Source organism: Octopus sinensis, linkage group LG15 (genome assembly GCF_006345805.1).
Source record: "Octopus sinensis linkage group LG15, ASM634580v1, whole genome shotgun sequence".
NCBI lineage: Eukaryota > Metazoa > Mollusca > Cephalopoda > Octopoda > Octopodidae > Octopus > Octopus sinensis.
This window is the reverse complement of record NC_043011.1, coordinates 5,124,932-5,146,726: the sequence shown is the minus strand read 5'-3', so window position 1 is coordinate 5,146,726 and position 21,795 is coordinate 5,124,932. Positions and strand designations below refer to the sequence as shown.

The 21,795-nt window shown below is 39.0% G+C and overlaps 1 protein-coding gene and 1 non-coding gene across 2 annotated transcripts in view; both read left to right on the top strand.

Annotated features, from left to right (window-relative positions):
• LOC115219861 (methionyl-tRNA formyltransferase, mitochondrial-like) overlaps nucleotides 1-21,450 on the top strand; it is a 52,889-nt gene extending 31,439 nt beyond the window's left edge. Inside the window, exons 7-10 of the mRNA XM_029790153.2 lie at nucleotides 1,760-1,835; nucleotides 5,324-5,415; nucleotides 11,676-11,748; nucleotides 21,156-21,450. Of these exons, the coding sequence (XP_029646013.1) occupies nucleotides 1,760-1,835; nucleotides 5,324-5,415; nucleotides 11,676-11,748; nucleotides 21,156-21,442 (528 nt within the window). The 3' untranslated portion in view covers nucleotides 21,443-21,450. The remainder of the gene's footprint in view (nucleotides 1-1,759; nucleotides 1,836-5,323; nucleotides 5,416-11,675; nucleotides 11,749-21,155) is intronic.
• LOC115220055 lies at nucleotides 8,299-8,404 on the top strand. The gene has a single exon (XR_003882441.1). It is a non-coding gene; the product is annotated as a U6 spliceosomal RNA (small nuclear RNA).
• Nucleotides 21,451-21,795: the final 345 nt, after the last annotated feature.

The window sequence follows — 21,795 nt, the reverse complement described above, 5'->3', positions numbered from 1 at the left end:
CTTCTAGCTGCAGAAGCCTGAACTACAGTGGATTTGTCCCACAGAGAATGTTTCTGGTTACTTTTGGGTACCCCCTTGTATATATATATATATATATATATAGATGTCTGGGGTCATAAATAATCTTGATCAAGCTTACAGTCCTGTGGGAAGAAGTATGTGATAAGGCCTACAAATTGAAGTATGCCAAGTACAAGATCCTTCTGCAGGATTGCAGCAAGAAGGGTGGCAGTAATGGCTTTTGCCAGTTGGTGTCAGCTGTAGGGGATTCCCTGCTCAGTCAGTAGGGAGGATAAAGGAGCGAAGGGTAGCAAATAGGGTCTCTTGCTGGTTGTGGAGCAAAAGAGAGGAGTTAAGCTGGAAGCCAGGAAGAGATGAGAAACAGTGATTTGGCAACCCCTGCTGACCTACCAATGGGAGGGTGTTACGGCTTAAGGTTGAAACATCCGACTTATAATTGGACACTGACTGATGACATCAGTTACACCTGACCAAAGCTTCATTCACTTTGGTGAATGGAAAAGAAGTGCCTTCATCCAGGTGTTATCAACACACACATATACTAAGGTTATCACATACTAAGGTTATCCGATAAAGATACTAATTCATCATATATATTTATATATTTATGTAATTGTTTTGCAAGATTCTTGATGTGAAAATATGTACTGAAATAGATATTATTATACTTGGGGATGGTCATTTTTTACTAATTAACCACATTTATTCTATCTTCCCTTTAGTTTTTATGTGTATTATTTTTATCGTATATGTCTGTGAAAGTTCTTTCATCACATGCTCTGTGACCTCTTCAGTGGCTCTCTGTCCCATGTGTCTCCCCTTGTTCTGCTTATTTCAGTTCGTCCTTCTGTGGTATGCATTTCCAGCTCTGTGTGTGTATGTATGTTTAGTATATGTGTCCCATGTGTGTGTATATGGGTTTGTATATTGCACTCTTTGTACCTGTGTCATTTATTTCTCTCTCTCTCTCCTCTCTCTCTCTCTCTCTCATTTTGTCTTTTGTATGTGTATGTATATCCTGTGTGCACATATAAAGGTGTGTATATTGCATTGTTAGTACCCATGTCATTTATTTATTTTTTTTTTTTTACTTCATTCGGGTTTTTAGTTGTCAGGGCATGTAGGGTGGTGGAGTGGGGGTTGTTATTACTCCATTCACATTTTTTATTAAGGATTGGTCTATCTTTTATTATGTGTTTGACATTCGCAATTTGTCTGACTGTCGTGTCTGTTCTGTGTCAACCGAGCCGCCATGTTCTAACTGAGCATGATGACAGAGCACTGATGAACTTTTCTCCTCTTTGAATTCCTGCCAGTGTTCACTTATCCATTCACCTATGCTACATGCTGTCTCTTCAATGTATGTTGTTGTCCTGTTTCTGCACCATCCCTCTTTATATCTTATACTATAGACTACATTCTTAGTTTTACAGTTTATCTGCGGGTTTAATCTACACACTATACACTTCCTATCTATATAGGGGCTTCTTTCAAATGGGTATGTTCTACAAGTCAAGGATTTTATCGGGGCCCTGGTCTTTTTCTTTTTTTCTACTACTTTAATCCATTGATTCATCTTATCTAAGGTTATCTGATAAAGATATACTAATTCATCTCCAGGGGTAGTATTGACAAACAAATTCTGTCTGACCCATGCAATCATGGGAAAGTGGACATTGAAATGTTGTTGTATTTAAGAGGTCGTTAATCGTTCATTCCTGGTACTCCCATATTTCAGCTTCTGCATACGTTGTCCCAAATTCCATTTCACGAAGACCAAGAGAAGGAGCAAGAACAAGCAAATGTCACCTATGGTAATTAAACTTTCTATTTATTGATCTTTTTATTTTTAATAATTCCTTCATCTTAACCATTTTGATACCAACCTGTCCAAAACTGCCTCGATTCTTCATGTTTAAAGTGATCGAAATTAGAACCTTTCATAAAATATCATGTAAATTCATGATCCAAATACCTATTTCTTTACTACCCACAAGGGGCTAAACACAGAGGGGACAAACAAGGACAGACAAACAGATTAAGTCGATTACATCGACCTCAGTGCATAACTGGTACTTAATTTATCGACCCCGAAAGGATGAAAGGCAAAGCTGACCTTGGCGGAATTTGAACTCAGAACGCAGCGGTGATCAGCTTAATAATGACAAAATTTTGTTGTGTCTAGGGAGAGTTATTACGCCAATATTATTTTTTTTTGTTTTGACAAAGCTCTTTTGTTGCTTTTTGCACTGAAAAGGTTGCAAAACGTAACGAAAGAACTTTGACACACAAAAAAACCCAACCAAACAAAATCAAGCCAAATGACTTCCTGTTTAACCAAGTTTAATAAACAATTGATTTCTTTGTTGGATATTTAACCAACTGAATAATAAATAAAGGAGTGGAATTGAACTGGTGCAGGTGTAAGGATTCTAGACACAACAAGATTTGTTTGAACACATGAATTCACAATAAGAATCTTGCAAACCAGACGGAAAAAACAAAATGACAAAATTGTTTTACTAAATTCTTCGTTATTCTCAAAATTAATCAAAGCAAAAGTCTTGTATTTCAATAGAAATGTGGTAAAAAAACGGTTAAACTCTTCGGTGTATTTTATTCCATCCTTTGGCATTGAGATTATTTCTGTCAAATATAATGCTTATTTATTCACATTGTCTTTTAATTAATCAGGCATTATCTTGTAGCTTCAGGGTTTTGAATGATGCAATTGTTTATTTTCTTGAATGACAGTGTGAGAAGGTTGGTGTGTCAGTTTGAACTCTCTGCAGATAGAATATATTTGGGTCAGATATGGCCAGTTTAAATGCTAGAAGATTAGACTGAACACAGAACGTAGCTACTGACTGGTTTTTGGTTCCTGGTTAGTTCTAATCAAGTATACATATACTCTTTACTTTACTCTTTACTCTTTTACTTGTTTCAGTCATTTGACTGTGGCCATGCTGGAGCACCACCTTTAGTCGAGCAAATCGACCCCGGGACTTATTCTTTGGATGCCTACTACTTATTCTATCGGTCTCTTTTGCCGAACCGCTAAGTGACGGGGACAGAAACACACCAGCATCAGTTGTCAAGCTATGTTGGGGGGGAACAAACACACACACACAAACATATACACACACACACACACATACAAATATATATACGACGGGCTTCTTTCAGTTTCCGTCTACCAAATCCACTTATAAGGCTTTGGTTGACCCGAGGCTATAGTTGAAGACACTTGCCCAAGGTGCCACGCAGTGGGACTGAACCCGGAACCATGTGGTTGGTAAGCAAGCTACTTACCACACAGCCACTCCTACGCCTAATAATGAGAGCATTGTAGCTGTAACCACCCTTTTTCAGAATATAGAAAATGGGTTGTGATTTCAGAGAGATTTGGCTACTATTTCTAGCAAGTTAAGCAGTAATTGTACAGGCTCCCTTATTCGCTTAAAAAGTAGTTATTTCGGAGACTGGTGTTTAATTACTGGTACATACAGGCTGTATCTATTTCATTAACAACTACACATTATGTCTTCTTCATGTCAACTACACACACACACAGGGCTGCCTGGTCCACCATATGTACTCTGTGACATTTTGAGAAATTAAATTAGGTTTTATTTATATATTTATTTATTTTGTTTGTGGGTGGGGGTGCTGACATGTTAAAATGGGTTGTTCCATTGTTAAGGTAGGCCCCCTTGCTGTTGAAATGGACTGCACTGTTGTTAACTTAGTCTTCCTTACTATTAGAATCATCGCACTTGATACTGGCTACCAACCGGAGCATGCCTTGTAGTAGCTTGCATCTCTCTCTCTCCTCAACTTTAGTTCATCTTCTGATATCTGCATGACTCATTAATAGATTCTATCTCAATTTTCATGAATCCTAGAGAATATCATGCATTGACTTCCACCTAAATAAGATACTGTTTCATTTTACATATTTTATTTCCTACTTTGCGGAAAAAAAAATTCAGAATAAACACACCAAAATCCCAAATATTGCGGAAGTAGGATTTGCTCAGAATTCTTAAAATATTCAAATATTTTGCTCTCTGAATCAGACTGTTGATTTTTATAATCTTTTAATCTTTGCTTTATACTGATCTCCCTCTGTGTGTGTGTGTGTGTGTGTGCGTGTGTGTGTTTATATGTATGTATATGTATATTCTATTGATATTTATAATATTTATGTAAGTGTCCCACTGCGTGGCATCTTGGGCAAGTGTCTTCTGCTATAGCCCTGGGTCGACCAATGCCTTGTAAGTGGATTTGGTAGACGGAAACTGAAAGAAGCCTGTCGTATATATGTATATATATATGTGTGTGTGTTTGTGTGTCTGTATTTGTCCCCCTAGCATTGCCTGACAACCGATGCGGGTGTGTTTACGTCCCCGTCTCTTAGCGGTTTGGCAAAAGAGACCGATAGAATAAGTACTAGGCTTACAAAGAATAAGTCCTGGGGTCGATTTGCTCGACTAAAGGTGGTGCTCCAGCATGGCCACTGTCAAATGACTGAAACAAGTAAAAGAGTAAAGAGTAAAGAGTAATAATGGACTAATTGATTTATTTATATTTCGTTATATGTCTATATATTTATTGATAGAGAAAATTTTACATTTTAATTACTACATTTGTTGATTATAATTTAGATACTTATTTTTAAATATTTTATAATTATTAGATGTGAACTTAAATCTAGAATTATGAATAGTGATTATTTTGTTAAATAATTTGGTAATTAAATATTGGAGTATAACTGAGTTAAAGATAATCTAGAAATATTTTGATGTAAGGTATACTTATGATTTTAGCTTACTTACTAAACTGGCCCCTCAAGATGAAGAGGCTCAATCACTTGCTATAGATTAACTACTTGGACATAAGGTAATGCCACCATCGCCACTGGCTAAAAGTTAATATGGACATCAGGTATAAGGTGGGCAGCTGGCAGAATCATAACTGTGCTGAACAAAATGCTTTGTGGCATTTTGTCCGTCTTTATGTTTTAGAATTGATATATCGGTTCTATTCTAGCAAAAACTGTCCGATGAACGGCAACGGGAAACTCAGAGTAACAGGTTTTGTTGAATTTTCTGCTGCTTTAAATAAAGTATATATATATATATATATAATCCCATAAATAGGTTATATATATAATCCCATAAATAGATAGTACAGATTGTTTGTTTGCATTTTGCTTTTGTTTTATTTGTTTGTATTGAAATGATTCTGCCTTGTACTCCACACCACTCCTCTTCACCATCTTCCAATTTCTGTAATGTAGCACATAAACCCACCACAGAGATGACATACATCAACTGGGAAGAGCAGACCTGTGATATGATTGATAGACAGTACAGAGCTTTCCACGAAAGGGTAAGATTCTTAATACGAACATCCTCCGATACACTCTTGTCTGGATAATAGCTTATCTGTTTGAAGATGGATGGGTAAGCCAGTGATGTTGTTGTTGTTGCTGCTGCCATTGATACGATTCCTTTTCTTGCTGTTGATGTTGCTGTTGATGTTGTTGTTGTTGTTGGAATTGACTTATGACACTGATGTAATTGATCAAACACTAAATAGCAACCTACAGCTCCAACTGTTTTGGATAAATTTTCTTTACACACAAACACACACATAATGTATGTATATATATATATATATATAATGTATATATATATATATATAATGTATATATATATATATATATATATATATATATATATATATATATTATTATTATTATATGTAGAAAAATACAAACTGGGACAAGAACGCAAAACACTTAGAAGACGATACAAAAAACACGGACGGGACATTCGAAGCCCTCAATCTTCAGTCAAGAACCGGATCATCGTAGCAATATCAGCTGATTAATCTTGAGATCGCTCCGATCCGGCCAGCCCCAAGGAAAAACTAAGCTACGAGCATTAGATTTCTTGGAAGAAGGATCGAATGTATATGAAACAGGGACAGAAAAACGGACGATGCCACACGAATATAAATACAAAAAACAATAATGAAATACAAAAAACAAAAATGAAATACAAAATATATATATATATATATAATGTATATATATATATAATATATATATATATATATAATGTGTATATATATATGTATATATATATAATGTGTATGTATCATCATCATCATCATCATCATCATTTAACGTCCGCTTTCCATGCTAGCATGGGTTGGACGGTTCAACTGGGGTCTGGGGAGCCCGAAAGCTGCACCAGTCCAGTCAGATCTGGCAGTGTTTCTACAGCTGGATGCCCTTCCTAACGCCAACCACTCCGAGAGTGTAGTGGGTGATTTTATGTGCCACCGACACAGGTGCCAGACGAGGCTGGCAAACGGCCACGCTCGGATGGTGTTTTTATGTGCCACCGACACAGGTGCCAGACGAGGCTGGCAGACGGCCACGCTCGGATGGTGTTTTTATGTGCCACCGACACAGGTGCCAGATGAGGCTGGCAAACGGCCACGATCGGATGGTGCTTGTTACGTGCCCACAGCACGGAGGCCAGTCGATGCGGTACTGGCTACGGCCACGTTCGGATGGTTTTCTTGTGTGCCACGTGCCACCGGCACTGGTACCACAAAGATACAAATTCCATTGATGTTCATCTATTTTGATTTGTTTTGATTTGATTTTCACTTGCCTCAACAGGTCTTCACAAGTGTCACAAGAAGGAAGGTATGCACAGGTGGACTGACTACGTCCCAGGTAGGGGCCATGGGTTATGGCCTGACTAGTCTTGCCGGGTCTTCGGATGGTGTTTTTATGTGCCACCGACACAGGTCCTAGATGAGGCTGGCGAACGGCCACGATCGGATGGTGTTTGTCATGTGCCCACCGCACTGACTACAGCACTGATGGATTTCTTGTGTGCCACAGGCACTGGTACCACAAGATACAAATTCCATTGATGTTCATCTATTTTGTCTATTTTGATTTGATTTGATTGTATATATATATATATATTATATATATATATATATATGCACATATATGTAAATATATACGTATATATATATGCACATATATGTAAATATATACGTATATATATATATGCACATATATGTAAATACATATATATATACATATATGCACATATATGTAAATATGTACGTATATATATATATATATATGTGCACACATATGTATATGTGTACAAATATTTGTATGTGTGTGTATATTTATATATTTGAATACGTTTGTGTGTGTATATCTTCGTTTACCTTCCTTTTACTTGTTTCAGTCATTAGACTGCGACCATGCTGGGGCACCACCGTCAAGTATTTTAATTGAATGAATTGACCCCAGTACTTATTTTTTTGTTTTGTTTTGTTAAGCATGGTACTTATTCTGCCTCTTTTGCTGAACTGCTAAGTTACAGGGACATAGATACACCAACCACTGGTGGTCAAGCAGTGGTGGGGTCTAACACTAGCATGAAGATACACACACATACAATAGGCTTCTTTCAGTTTCCTTCTACCATATCCACTCTTTGGCTGTAGTTGGCCTGAGGTTATAGTGGTAGATGGTTGCCAAAGGTTCCACACAGTGGCACTGAGCCTGGAACCATGTGGTTGGGAAGCAAGCTTTTTACCACAGAGCCATGCCTGAAAGAATAAACTGGTTTCCAAAGCCTTTTTCTGTGATAAACATATCTGGCCATGCGGAAATATTATTACCTTATTTGGGAAAAGGAGACGATTGGCAACAGGAAGGGCATCCCGCCATAGAAAATCTGTCTCAACAGAGTCCGTATGACCCTTAGCAATCATGGAAAAATGGACATTAAAATGATGGTGTTTATAATGGTAGTAGATCCCATAGGCACAGGAGTGGCTGTGTGGTAAGTAGCTTGCTAACCAACCACATGGTTCCAGGTCCAGTCCCACTGCGTAGCAACTTGGGCCAGTGTCTTCTACTATAGCCTCGGGCCGACCAAAGCCTTGTGAATGGATTTGGTAGACGGAAACTGAAAGAAACCTATCGTATATATGTGTGTGTATGTTTGTGTGTCTGTGTTTGTCCCCCAACATCGCCTGACAACCGATGCTGGTGTGTTTACGTCCCTGTAACTTAGCGGTTTGGCATGGGAGACCGATAGAATAAGTACTGGGCTTACAAAAGAATAAGTCCTGGGGTCGATTTGCTCAACTAAAGGCAGTGCTCCAGCATGGCCGCAGTCAAATGATCTAAACAAATAAAAGAATAAAAGAATAGATGCATATGTATTGCTTCAGCAATACATATACTAAAATTGGAATGATACAGAGAAAATTAGCATGGCCCTTGCGCAAGGATGACATGCAAATTCCTGAAGCGTTCCATATTTTTCAAATGGCGGTGCTCCAGCGTGGCGACAGCTCGTGAGCTGAAACTAGATGAAAATGAAAAAATGAAAATGATGTGTGTGTGAGTATGATGGTTTGGTTGGTGGGTGAAGCTTTCGGCCAACTTTTACTCTTTTAAGCAAAATTGTCTGCAATTCAAAGGATGCCAATCTATCACAGACTCACTCTGTCAAATGCAGGATTTGAACTCAGCTCTCAGGCATAGAAAATATCCCATCAGTTATATGGTATATCGCTGTTGTTTACAGTTAGATGGCAACTGGCTACGGAGAACGAAAACAGGAGGTGCCAAACATTTTTCTTCGTTCCAAAATGAATGGATCTTAAGACATGTCAGTAAAATATTTCACATTAATTTACTGATGCTGTTGTTGTGACTGGTGGTGGTGGTGGGTGGTGGTGGTGGTGGTGGTGGTGTTAACCCCAGGTCAAACCCGCTTGTATAGATAGAGTGATTATCAAAAGGCATTTCAGCTGTAATCATCTCATCTTAAATTTTTCAGGCAATTGCTTCTCAAACACATGGTCTTGGGTTCTGTCCCACTGTGTGGTACCTTGGGCAAGTGTCTTCTAATGTAACCCTAGGCCAATCAAAGCCTTGTGAGTGAAGTTGGTTGACTAAAGCTAAAGTGAGCCCTATTGCATAAATATATATATATATATGTGTATGTATGCATATATCTATGCATTTGAATGTACACTTGCGTCGGAAATTAATTAGCACTTCTCAAATTTCTACATTTTCTTACATTTTCTTAATTTAATTAACTTATTATCAGAAACGAACTCGTTTTTAATCAAAAATTTATTAAAACATATCCCAGCACACCACATAATTGTTATTAATCATGAAATTTAGTCAATATCTTGTTGCTCCTCCTTTGGCAGCAATGACAGCTGCTACGCGGGTCGGCATGCTGTCTATGAGTGCCTGCAGGTACTGTGCAGGGATGGCCCCCCCATGCAGCAAGAAGTGCCCCACACAGCTCGTGTCGGTTCCTGTATTGCTGCACATTCAAATCTCCAGAGGTTCTCAATAGGGTTCAGGTCAGGTGACTGGCCAGGCCAGTCCATGACCGTCACCCCATGGTCCTTGAAGAAACCGGTTGTGAGCTTGGCTGTGTGGGAAGGCGCGTTGTCCTGCTGGAGCACGTACTCCTCGCCACCAAAGAGGTATCCCGTACTATCTCAACGTACTTTGCTGCATTGATGTTGCCTTCGACGGCATAGAGCCGCCCAACACCACTGTAGCTGAACGCCCCTCACACCATCAGACCACCCCCACCATGCTTCATGGTGGGAGCAATGCAGTCTTTGTTGAAGCGCTCACCCCTGTGGCGTCGCACATGGACAGGCTTGTCACTGACGAAACTGAATCGCGACTCGTCAGTGAACATCACTGTCCGCCACTGCTGCACGGTCCATGTCTTGTGGGCACGGGCCCAGAGCAGCTGCCTCTTCCGGTTTTGGGCGGCCCTACAGGATTTTAAACCAGCTTCCAGTAATCTGGTCTTGACGGTGGTTGTAGACAACTGCTTCCCTGTCATCTTTTGCATCTCCTCCGCCAGTTGCCGGGTCGTTGCCCTTCGGTTGTACAGTGACATTCGGATCATGATCTGGTCCTCCCGCTGGATCGTCAGCCTCTTCCGTCCCCTACCCTTTTGTCAGCTGCTGATCCGGTTTCCTCGTATTTCTTAAATAAGCACTGATTTGTGCGCCTGGCTACACCAAGTTTTCTGGCTATTGCAACCTCCGACAGCTTCCCACGCCACGAGAGAGCCTCGTACCATCTCTCCAAGGTCATGCGAGGTCTTGGGCCCATCTAGGAATGAACGATAAAAACCAGTTATTTTCATTAAAACTATTCATTTGAATAATGTTATGCTATAACAAAACTGTTATGAGTTATTATTCATTAAACAAAAAAAGAAAGAAAGCAGAATTTCTCACCTTATTTGATGTATAACAGAAAGTTTTGTGAACCGGAAGTGACGTCACAAAGCAGAGTGTAGGAGAATTTGTGAGGAAAAAAAATCTTGCAAATACACAAATCAATTAACCTACGAGCTGTTCAAAACGTCTTACGCGATGAGAAAACTTAGTATGGTGTGATTTCGGTCCTTGCGAGGAAGATTTGTCTGCATCCGCACTCCAAGTTGTTGTTGCACTGCTATGTCAACATCATTAGGCTGTAGACTCTCAAACCGCTTTGCAAACAAAGTTACGTCATCGTTCTGCGCAACAGTGAACTCGCAACAAAGCAATAGTTCGAGATATGGCCACTAGGTGACAGCAAATACCTTGAGTGAAGAGCAAATCAAGGGTGCTAATTAATTTCTGACGGTAGTGTATACCTGCATATATATATATATATATATATATATATATATATATATTATATATATATATAGGGTAGCGAATATTCGTTATAAATATCACCGTCAGTGGCCTAGCATGTATAAATAGTCAATAGACAACATATTCATATTTCAAAATAGAAAATTACCCTTTAACAGGTAATTTTTACATGCTAGAAATAGCAGCCAACACGGCCAAAAACCACAATTGTTGTTTTTGGCCGTGTTGGCTGCTATTTCTAGCATGTAAAAATTACCTGTTAAAGGGTAATTCTCTATTTTGAAATATATATATATATATATATATATATATCATCATCATCATCATTATCATCATTTAATGTCTGTTGTCCATGCTGGCATAGGTTGGATGGTTTGACCAGGCTGGCATGTTGGAAGGCTGCACCAGGCTCCAGTCTGATTTGGCATGGTTTTCTACAGCTGGATGCCCTTCCTAATGCCAATCACTCTGAGAGTGCAATGGGTGCTTTTATGTGCCACCAGCATTGGTGCCATTTGTGCGACACCAGTGTGCTTTTACATGCCACCAGCATGGGTGCCAATTTGCATGACATATGTATGTATGCATATAAACAGCTGGGAATGCCTTTTGTATTGGGCCCTAGTATATGACTGGTATCTACTCTTATGGGATTTGAAAATGATGATTTTAGTTTTTAGTGTCATCTGAGAACAAAATAGGATGTTGTGAAATTCAGGTGAAGGCTTTTAGAAGTTGTATTAGCAGGGCCTGCAGATTACCTTGTCATAGGAAAAAATTTAATAACAACAAAAACAAAAATAAAATAGAGGTTGTTGTTGGGTGGGTAACATTGACATATTTTTTGGGGGATAATTTCTGGTTATTTTTTTCATGTGATGGTGATGTATTTCCAGGTCTATTTGAAAACAATTTGGGATTGCAAAGTTGTGAAGTTATTAGACATGGTTGATAATGAAACCGCAAAAGGTAAGTGTATGTCTATGTATGCTTTAGGTTTCATGTATGTGTGTGTGTGTGTGTGTGTGTGTCTGTCTAAATATTCATTCATATATATATATATATATATAAATATATATATATATATATATAATCTACACAAACACACACACACACACACACATATAAATGAAAACTATGAGGAAGTTCATCATATGTATATATCGTGTATATATGAATGTATGTATATATATGAGTATAAACTGTTGGATCAGGTGATGAAGGTCACAGAGAGGGTCATAGCCCATCTCATTAGGGAGAGAGTTTGCTTAGATGAGATGCAGTTCGGTTTTGTGCCGAGTAGAAGCACCACTGATGCTATATTCCTGGTTTGACAACTGCTGGAGAAGTACCTAGCTAAAGATAAACCCCTCTATATAGCTTTCGTGGACTTGGAGAAAGCCTTTGACAGGGTCCCCTGATCCCGTATCTGGTGGGCGATATGAAAACTGGAGATTGACGAATGATTAATAAGGGCTGTACAGGCCCTCTACAGAGAGGCCGTTAGCAAGGTTAGGATTTGCAATGAGTATAGTGAAGAATTCCGGGTAGAAGTAGGGGTCCTCCAGGCAATAACAGGAATTGAAGACGGGTTGCCCCTGGGAGCTCCTCTATGCTGATGACCTGGCCCTCATAGCAGAATCACTACCGGAACTAGAAAAGAAATTTTGGGTGTGGAAGCTAGGTTTAGAATCAAAAGGCCTTAGAGTCAATGTAGCAAAGACCAAAGTTCTAGTAAGTAGGAAGGCAAACACACCACACACCCCTTCAGGTAGGTGGCCCTGCTCGATCTGTAGAAAAGGTGTAGGTAGAAACTCCATAAGATGTACCCAGTGTAAGCTATGGACACATAAGAGGTGCAACACCTTCAAAGGAAAAATCACGAGAAGATAGCTTTCATGTGCGACAGATGCACAGGGGAAATAGACACCATTGATACTCAGAAAACAGATTCCATTACACTCCTGGGGGAGAAACTAGAAGTAGTTGATAGTTTCCGCTACCTAGGTTACCAAGTTAGTAGTGGGGGTGGATGCTCAGAGAGTGTTACCACTAGAATAAGAATAGCCTGGGCAAAGTTTAGAAAGCTCCTGCTCCTACTGGTGACAAAGGGTCTCTCACTCAGAGTGAAAGGTAGATTGTATGACGCATGTGTGCGAACAGCCATGCTTCACGGTAGTGAAACATGGGCTGTGACTGCAGAGGACATGCGTGGGCTTGAAAGAAATGAAGCTAGCATGATCCGCTGGATGTGTAATGTCAGTGTGCACACAGGACAGAGTGTAAGTGCCCTGAGAGAAATGCTGGACATAAGAAGCATTGGATGTGGCATGCAAGAGAGACGTCTGTGCTGGTATGGTCATGTACTATGGATGGATGAGGAGAGATGTGTGAAGAAGTGCCACTCCCAAACAGTTGAAGGAATCTGGGGTAGAGGTAGACCCAGGAAGACATGGGATGAGGTGGTCAAGCATGACCTTCGAACATTGGGTCTCACAGAGGCAATGTCGAAAGACCGAGACCTTTGGAGATATGCTGTAACTGCAAAGACCCAACAAATAATGTAAGTTCATGGCTGTTTCCTGCACCAGCTTCACATAGAAGCCCCAGCCCTTCCAAAGTGCCCTAAATCGCAGGATGGCCTGCTGTACTTACCTTGGATTGTAGGGCGACCTGCTGTGCTTGAGGAGACCTATTGAGTCAAGTACATCACTATCAACATCAAAAAAAATCAAATGGAAACTGTACGATCATGGCCGTTGCAAGCCTCCGCTGGCACCTGTGCCAGTGGCATGTAAAAAGCACCCACTACACTCACGGAGTGAGCTGGCACAAGCATTAGCATGTCAGCGAAATGCTTAACAGCATTTAGTATTTCTTCCGTCAGTATATTCTGAGTTCAAATTCTGCCAAGGTTGACTTTGCTCGTTCATCCTTTCATGGCTGATTAAATAAGTACCAGTTAAACACTGGGGTCAATGTAATTGGCTTATCCCCCTACTCTGAAATTGCTGGCCTTGTGCTAAAATTTGAAATCATTGTTACAGGAACAAAATCAGTACCACAACAGGCACAACTCACCGCAAAGGAAACGAAAATTATTAAAAACACTAGACTAAGAATTAAAAAGATGATACTAGTCAATGACCAGAACTGTTTTTCCATCATCATGTAAATGTTTTCTTAGTTATCTTGTTGATGCTCTTTGCTTTAAGTCAACGTCATCATACACACAGAGGATACTGTTTGAATAAAATGCAACTGAAATATAGAATAGTTGACATATTATCAGAAATCTCTTGAAATGCAGCATATTTCACACCCAATTTATAAACTAGCTTTAAAAATATATTACAAGAAAACACACCAAAATTAAATTGTTTATTCTCACCATTAAATTACAAACTTGCAAACCATTGAATAAACTTCAGATAACCAATGTTAATTTCATGTATTCAGGTACAAACATACAAAGTGTAAAGTTCTTGACTTTAACTGTTGGAGTAACCATACAAACAAGACACTTCCATGCTGGCCGATCTTGTATTGGTAACAATGAGATACTACAAAACTAGTTCATGTCATCATTGTCACTGTTGCCGTCATCATCATAATTGCTGCTTTATGTCCACTTTCCCACACAGGCATGGGTTGGACAGATTTTCTTGATGCAGAGTTTTATAGTGTTGTAGTTGATTCTTATGACATGCAGTGGCACAGTTTACCTATCCCAAAGCCAAAGTATGCAAAAAACTAAATAGAATGACATACATCCACTCTACAATTATAGAATACCCAAGGAAACTTCTGTGTAATCACATGATCTCTTCCAAATAGTAGCTAAGTTTACCTTAAATCACACCCTATATGTGTGTTTTTTTTTAAAGTTTTATTTTTATTTTTAGTGAATGGACATATTGACATATTGGTAGATAATGTAGTCCCTAGAAACACTTTGAATAAAAATAAAAAGTGATGGTCAAAACTGAAATCTCTTTGAGCTTTCACCTGCTCAAGCATGACTGACCTAGGTTTAGATGAAATCAACAGCCCCAAAATATATAGGACTATATTACTAGTGGAATAAAGTGCATAGCTCAATACCTAGAGATAGTACACCCTACCATCATCATCATCGTCGTCCTCATTCAACGTCCGCTTTCCATGTTGGAATGGTTTGGAAGGTTTGACTGAGGGCTGGCAAGCCAGAAGGCTGCACCAGGCTTCAATCCGACTAAAACCAGAAAGCATTCTGGTTCAAAGGCTGTGGTCACTGCTGAAAGTTTATGACTATGATTGAAAATAGTTTGGCCCTTTAGCATTCAGCTTACTCTGTCAAATGTAATGTTTCAGTATGCATGTACAACATCTTGAGAGAAAAGCTGGGCATAAGAAGCATCAGATGTGGTGTGCAAGAGAGACGACTGCACTGGTATGGTCATGTGATGCACACAGATGAGGATGGCTGTGTAAAAAGTGCCAATCTCTAACTGTGAAGGGAACCTGTGCAAGAGGTAGATCCAGGAAGACATGGGATGAGGCAGAGAAGCATGTTCTTTGAACACTGGGCTTCACAGAGACACTGACAAGGGACTGAGACCTTTGGCAAGATGCTGTGTTTGAGAAGACCCATCAAGCTGAGTGAAACTGTAGTTGTGGCTGATGCTGATGTCATGTAACAGGCACCGTGCCAGTGGCATGTGAAAAGCTCCCATTGCACCTCTTGGAGTGGTTGGCATTAGGAAGGGCATCCAGTTGTAGAAACCTTGCCAAATCAGATTGGAACCTGGTGCAGCTCTCCAGCTCACCAGTTTTAGTAAAGCGGTCCAACCCATGCCAGCATGGAAAGCATACACTAAATGATGATGATAATGATTATGATTGTTTTGAATTAGTCTTGCAGCATCTTGCAGCTTCAAAATGTTGATGATGTGATTGTTTAGTTTTGGAATAACATTGTAGGATAGGTGTGAGAGGCCAGATCTAGCTGGTTTGACTATAAAGCAAGCAGAATATTTGGGCCTTGCATGGCCAGTTGAAATGTTAAAGGGTTAAGTGTCTGGCGACAGCATCGTTGACGTATCTGTACACACAGTAGAAACAAGTAATCAGGTGTTATCACTAGATTCAACAGCATACCCTTGATTTTTGGATTAAACTATAAAAAAAAAGGCCATCGGTAATATCCAGTAGCAAAATAAAATTCTATCCAGAAGATAAAACTAACAAGGCCTTGAGATTCTGACTGACTTTGATTTCTAAATAAAACACAAGAGTAATTAGAAAATAATGAATCAGCTTTAATAATAAAATGGCTCAAACTGAGACATGCTAATGATATCAATTACATTATATATATATATATTATAGGTGTGGCTGTGTGGTAAGAAGCTTGCTTCCCAACCACAGAGTTCTGGCTTCAGTCTCACTGTATGGCACCTACTGCAATTGTCTTCTATTATAGCCTTGGGCTGACCAAAGCCATTGTGAGTGGATTTGGTAGATGGAAACTGAAAGAAGCCCATTGTATTTGTACATATATATATATATATATATATACATACATATATATATATATATATATATATATTAATTTATTATATAGAAGGAGCTTCTACAGGACTAGAACTGTTTCATTCAAGAGAAATCTACTGTGGTTAACCCCGAATCAACCCGGGACCTACATATATATATATATATATATATATATGTATGCATATATATATGTATGTATTTATAAATCTTATGCGTGTGTGTATCTTTGTGTCTGTGTTTGTCCCCCATCACCACCTGTGAACTTGTGTTGGTTTGTTTACATCCCCGTAACACAGCAGTTTGGCAAAAGGGCCTGATAAAACAAGTACTAGGTTAAAATAAAAAAGTACTGGAGTGGATTTATTTGACTCCAAGGCGGTGCCCCAGCATGGCCATAGTCTGATGACTAAAACAATTTAAGATGGAAGAGATAAGCTTTTGTTATAGGCTTTTGTTTTTTTGTTCATTCCTCTTAATTTTTGTGTTTTTCCCATGCTTCCATGGGCTCAGCTCATCCCTTATTGTGCCATTGTGCTTTGCTGCTGGTTGCTCTTCCTGTCACTAACCCTTACCTGTTGTTCAAGATTTCTTGACAAGTGAACACCATTTGTACATCACAACTTCTTTGAAGTGAAGTGTAATATAAACCATCATCATTGATATTCGCAGACAGCCTACGATACACACTGTGTGTGTGCATGTGTGTGTGTGTGTGTGTGTGTGTGCGTGTGTGTGTGTGTGTTCTGCTAATAACGATCATTTTCTATTTCTGCTCATTGTCTGTAATATCCTGAAACAAAATTTTGTGTTTATCTTTTTTTATAATGCTAAGAAAATACAAGAGATATTTTGTAGATAGTTTGTAAAATAAAGTGGAAAGTTATCTTAGAATATTCAGCACATCTTGTTGTTTCAGTACCTATCATGTTTATATTTTCTAGCACATTTTCACACACACACACATGCACATGTGCATGCTCACACACACACACACACACACACACACACAGACATATGTGTGTGTATATGTATGTCTTTCCATGTTTTGCATTGATATGAAGAAAATCCAGCCCCAAAAAAGCCTCATGGTAGAAAGGGAGAATGGGCACCAGCCAACCTAATGGTTGGGGTGAGCTGCACCTGCCTGCCTCAGTTGCTATGGCATTGAGGTAGATCCGGCCACCCTCGTTAACAGGAACAAAACCTAGATTTAAAACACTGAACGATGATGATGATGATGTATGTGTGAGATGTACATAGGCGCAGGAGTGGCTGTGTGGTAAGTAGCTTGCTAACCAACCACATGGCTCCGGGTTCAGTCCCACTACGTGGCACCTTGGGCAAGTGTCTTCTGCTATAGCCTCGGGCTGACCAAAGCCTTGTGAGTGGATTTGGTAGACGGAAACTGAAAGAAGCCCGTCGTATATATGCATATATATATATGTGTGTGTGTGTGTGTTTGTGTGTCTGTGTTTGTCCCCCCAACATTGCTTGACAACCGATGGTGGTGTGTTTACGTCCCCGTCACTTAACGGTTCGGCAAAAGAGACCGATAGAAAAATTACTGGGCTTACAAAGAATAAGTCCCGGGGTCAATTTGCTCAACTAAAGGTGGTGCTCCAGCATGGCCGCAGTCAAATGACTGAAACAAGTAAAAGAGTAAAAGAGATATGTATATGTATGTGTGTGTGTGTGTATAGGAATATATATATAGATAACTGCAAGCATGGCTCCAGGTTCAATTCCACTAGGCTAAATGTCTTCCACTGTAACCTGATGCCAGTCAAAGCCTTGTGAGTGAATTTGGTAGACAGAAACTGAAAAAAGCCCATTGTGTATGTGCGTGTGTGTGTGTATATATCTGTGCGTGTATGATTTTGTGTCTGCATTTGTCTGTCCCCACCACCACCACCACCACCACCACCACCACTTGACAACCAAACAATAACAAAGGAGATCTACTGCAAGATGCTTGAGCAGCTCAAATCAGCACTAGAAGAAAAATGATCATCTTTGGTTTTAAGACAAAAGGTGTTCTTCTATCAGGATAATACTCAGCCACATACAGCGAGGATGACATTCTAAAGGCTTGAGCAGTTTGAATGGAAAATTATGCCCCACCCAGCATATTCGCTGGACATTGCCCCACCTGATTATCATTTATTCCGCAGTCTTCAAAATAATTTGGAGGGAAAAAAATAAGAATTCTGTTGGAAAGGTCAGAACCCTAACCTTAACATTACTAGAGGAGAATTTTTCATCATGGGCAAATGAATTTTGGAAGAGGGGCCTTGCAAGTCCACCAAATAGATAGAAGAGCATTGTAGAAAATGAAGGAGAGTATATTTTAGATTGAAAAATTTTCAAAAATAAAAGAAGTATAAAAAAAACTGCATTATTTATGAGATGACCCAATATATATGTCAGTGTGTGTATATATATTTAAAAAAAACTTTGTCTAATGACGAAATGTAATGGATGTGAAATTTAAGTGTTCAAGTTGGTTTCCCTCTAAAATTCCAGCTTGAACAGCAGCTGAAATGAAGGTGTTGTTGAAGCTGCCTATCAAAGATGGCTATAAGTGGTTCATCATTGCGCTGCCAGATATATATCAGAAAGAGAGATGAACAAGTAAAGCATCTGGCATCACTTTAGAGCATGTTAATTTTTTTATTCAAACAAACATTATTGCAGAGTAGTTATAGTAAATAAGGGATTAAGAAATGATTTGTAAAGTTTCTTACAGCTGTTTCTAGAATAGCCGAATATGTTGATCATATGTCATTGAGCAAAGGTTTCCATGTGAGCCAACTATTCCGTCTTTGAAGAGAAAAAAATTAAGGAATATCTCTAATAAAGGATATTAGTAGTTACCAGTTCATCGAAGAATTGAAGAGCATCTTTAGTGAAAGATAATAGTGGTTAGCACTTTCAGGATTAGTGAATTAAGGAAATTTTTTGTAAAAGATAACTGCAGTTTGCAGTTTCATTGTTGAAGGATCAAGGAAGAGTCTTAGTCAAAGATAAAAGGAGTTTCTAGTTCCATCTTTGAAGAGAAGTGGTAACACCTGTCACAGGAGACTTTGTAAATTTCATAACAGAACTTTCTGATGAATGTGGTACTGAACTAAGTCAGCTGCTTAAACAATGAATTAATTTCCTATCTGATACCATACAAAATGAAATCTTTGAGGCATATACTCATAACACCCTACATAAGATCAGAAAAATTGTTGAAGATATCATGTTTATTGGTATTATATGTGATTGTTCTGGCATGAAACAAGGACCAGTTATTGTCATTGTTTCTTAAAACCAGGATATCCACAAAGATTTTCTCCGGACTACTCTTCAGAGACACTAACTAACATTATTCTGGATGTTTTTTTATCGTCTAAACATTGAGCTGGGCTCAAAATTATGCTGCTTTTGCCTTTGATGGTGCATGTACCATGAGTAGAAACATTTCAGGCATACAAAAGAGATTAAAAGATGCTTCCTGGAATATATCTTATACACTGCAGAAACCACTCTCTGGACCTTGTTCTCCAAGAAGGTGGATCTACAGTTGTCATGATCACTGATGTATTGGACTTTGTTCACCAAATCACCATTCTTCTGAAAGCACTATGGACAAGCCTTTGTGATGAGAATGTCATCATGTTGCAAGCCAGTGTCTGTTGCATCAAGCGAAGGAATGTTCAACACCCTTTGCTGTTTGAAGATCTAACTCCATACCACAATGATGCAACACTGTCTGACACACTGTGCTGTAAGGCATCTACATAAAAACTTGGGCCATGAAAACACTTTGAAAATCCTTTTGGAAAACAAGGGAGCATAGAAAAAATTTTTAGAATGATTTGAATCATTACTTTCCCATGTATAATAATAAAAAATACTATCATACCTGTGTTTGTTTTGATATTAAGATTGAAAAAAAATTAGCTGGCCTTATTTGCAAAAAATTTTGGAACTGAGTTTGCACCCGCTAAACAAATTTCATTCCCAGGCCACTGCCCATTGTATATGTGTGTTTGTGGCTTTGTGTTTGTCCCTCCACCATCACTTGACAACAGATGTTAGTGTGTTTACGGTCCCATGACTTAGTAATTCGGCAAAAGACACCGATAAAATAAGTATTAGACTTACAAAGAATAAGTCCTGAAATTGATTTCTTTGACTAAAACCCTTTATAATGGTGCTCCAGCATGGCTGCAGTCAAATGACTGAAACAAGTAGAAGAATATGTGCTTATATGTATCTATATTTATATGTATACATACATATATATGTGTATACATATTTGTATATGTGTGTGCGTGCGTATATATATGTTTCTTTACTACCTACAAGGGGCTAAACACAGAGAGGACAAACAAGAACAGACAAATGAATTAAGTCGATTATATCAACCCCAGGGCGTAACTGGTACTTAATTTATCGACCCCAAAAGGATGAAAGGTAAAGTCGACCTCGGCGGAATTTGAACTCAGAACATAACGGCAGACGAAATACGGCTACGCATTTCGCCCAGCATGCTAACGGTTCTGCCAGCTCGCCGCGTATATATATATTCACTCACAACACACACTCACATATTAATATTGCACAGGAGACCATTGATATCCCATTGGTCAATATTTATGTTACCACTATAAATATTTACATCCCTGCTAACTTCCTGCCACCCTGCTACCCTTGTCTTAGCCTTCACAAACTTTCTGCCGTGTCGTTTCCCTCTAACAATAATTCCGTTTATCTCTAAACATTTTCTTATCTCTCTGTTTCTCTTCATCCTGTTCATTCATTCATTCTTTTTTTTCTTTTTCTTCTTTTAGAATACCATGTCGATTCGTTACTGAAGCAGAAGCTATTGGTAAATTCCTCAGACGACGTTCACCCTGGAACTGTGTTACATTACAAGAAAGCTAACTGTTTGATGATTAAGTGCCTCGATGGTTGGGTGGCCTTTCAGAGAATCATCAAGGGTAAAACGATGACTGCTCAAGAGTTTCAGAATGGGTTTCTTTGTAAAGTACCTGCAAACAAGATTTGTAAATTTGACAGCCAAAAGAATTATTTGTATGAAGATATTTATAATAAAAAACGAACAGTCCGAAGTTAGAAACATAATGAGTGGCTGATAGTTTTTTTTTGAAAAAGAAAAAACCCTTAAAAGCTTACTCTTTTACCCTTTTAGTTGTTTCAGTCATTTGACTGCGGCCATTCTGGAGCACCACCTTTAGTCGAGCAAATTGACCCCGGGACTTATTCTATCGGTCTCTTTTGCCGAACCGCTAAGTGACGGGGACGTAAACACACCAGCATCGGCTGTCAAGCAATGCTAGGAGGACAAACACACACACTCACATATATATATATATATTATATATATATATATACATATATACGACAGGCTTCTTTCAGTTTCCGTCTACCAAATCCACTCACAAGGCATTGGTTGGCCCGGGGCTGTAG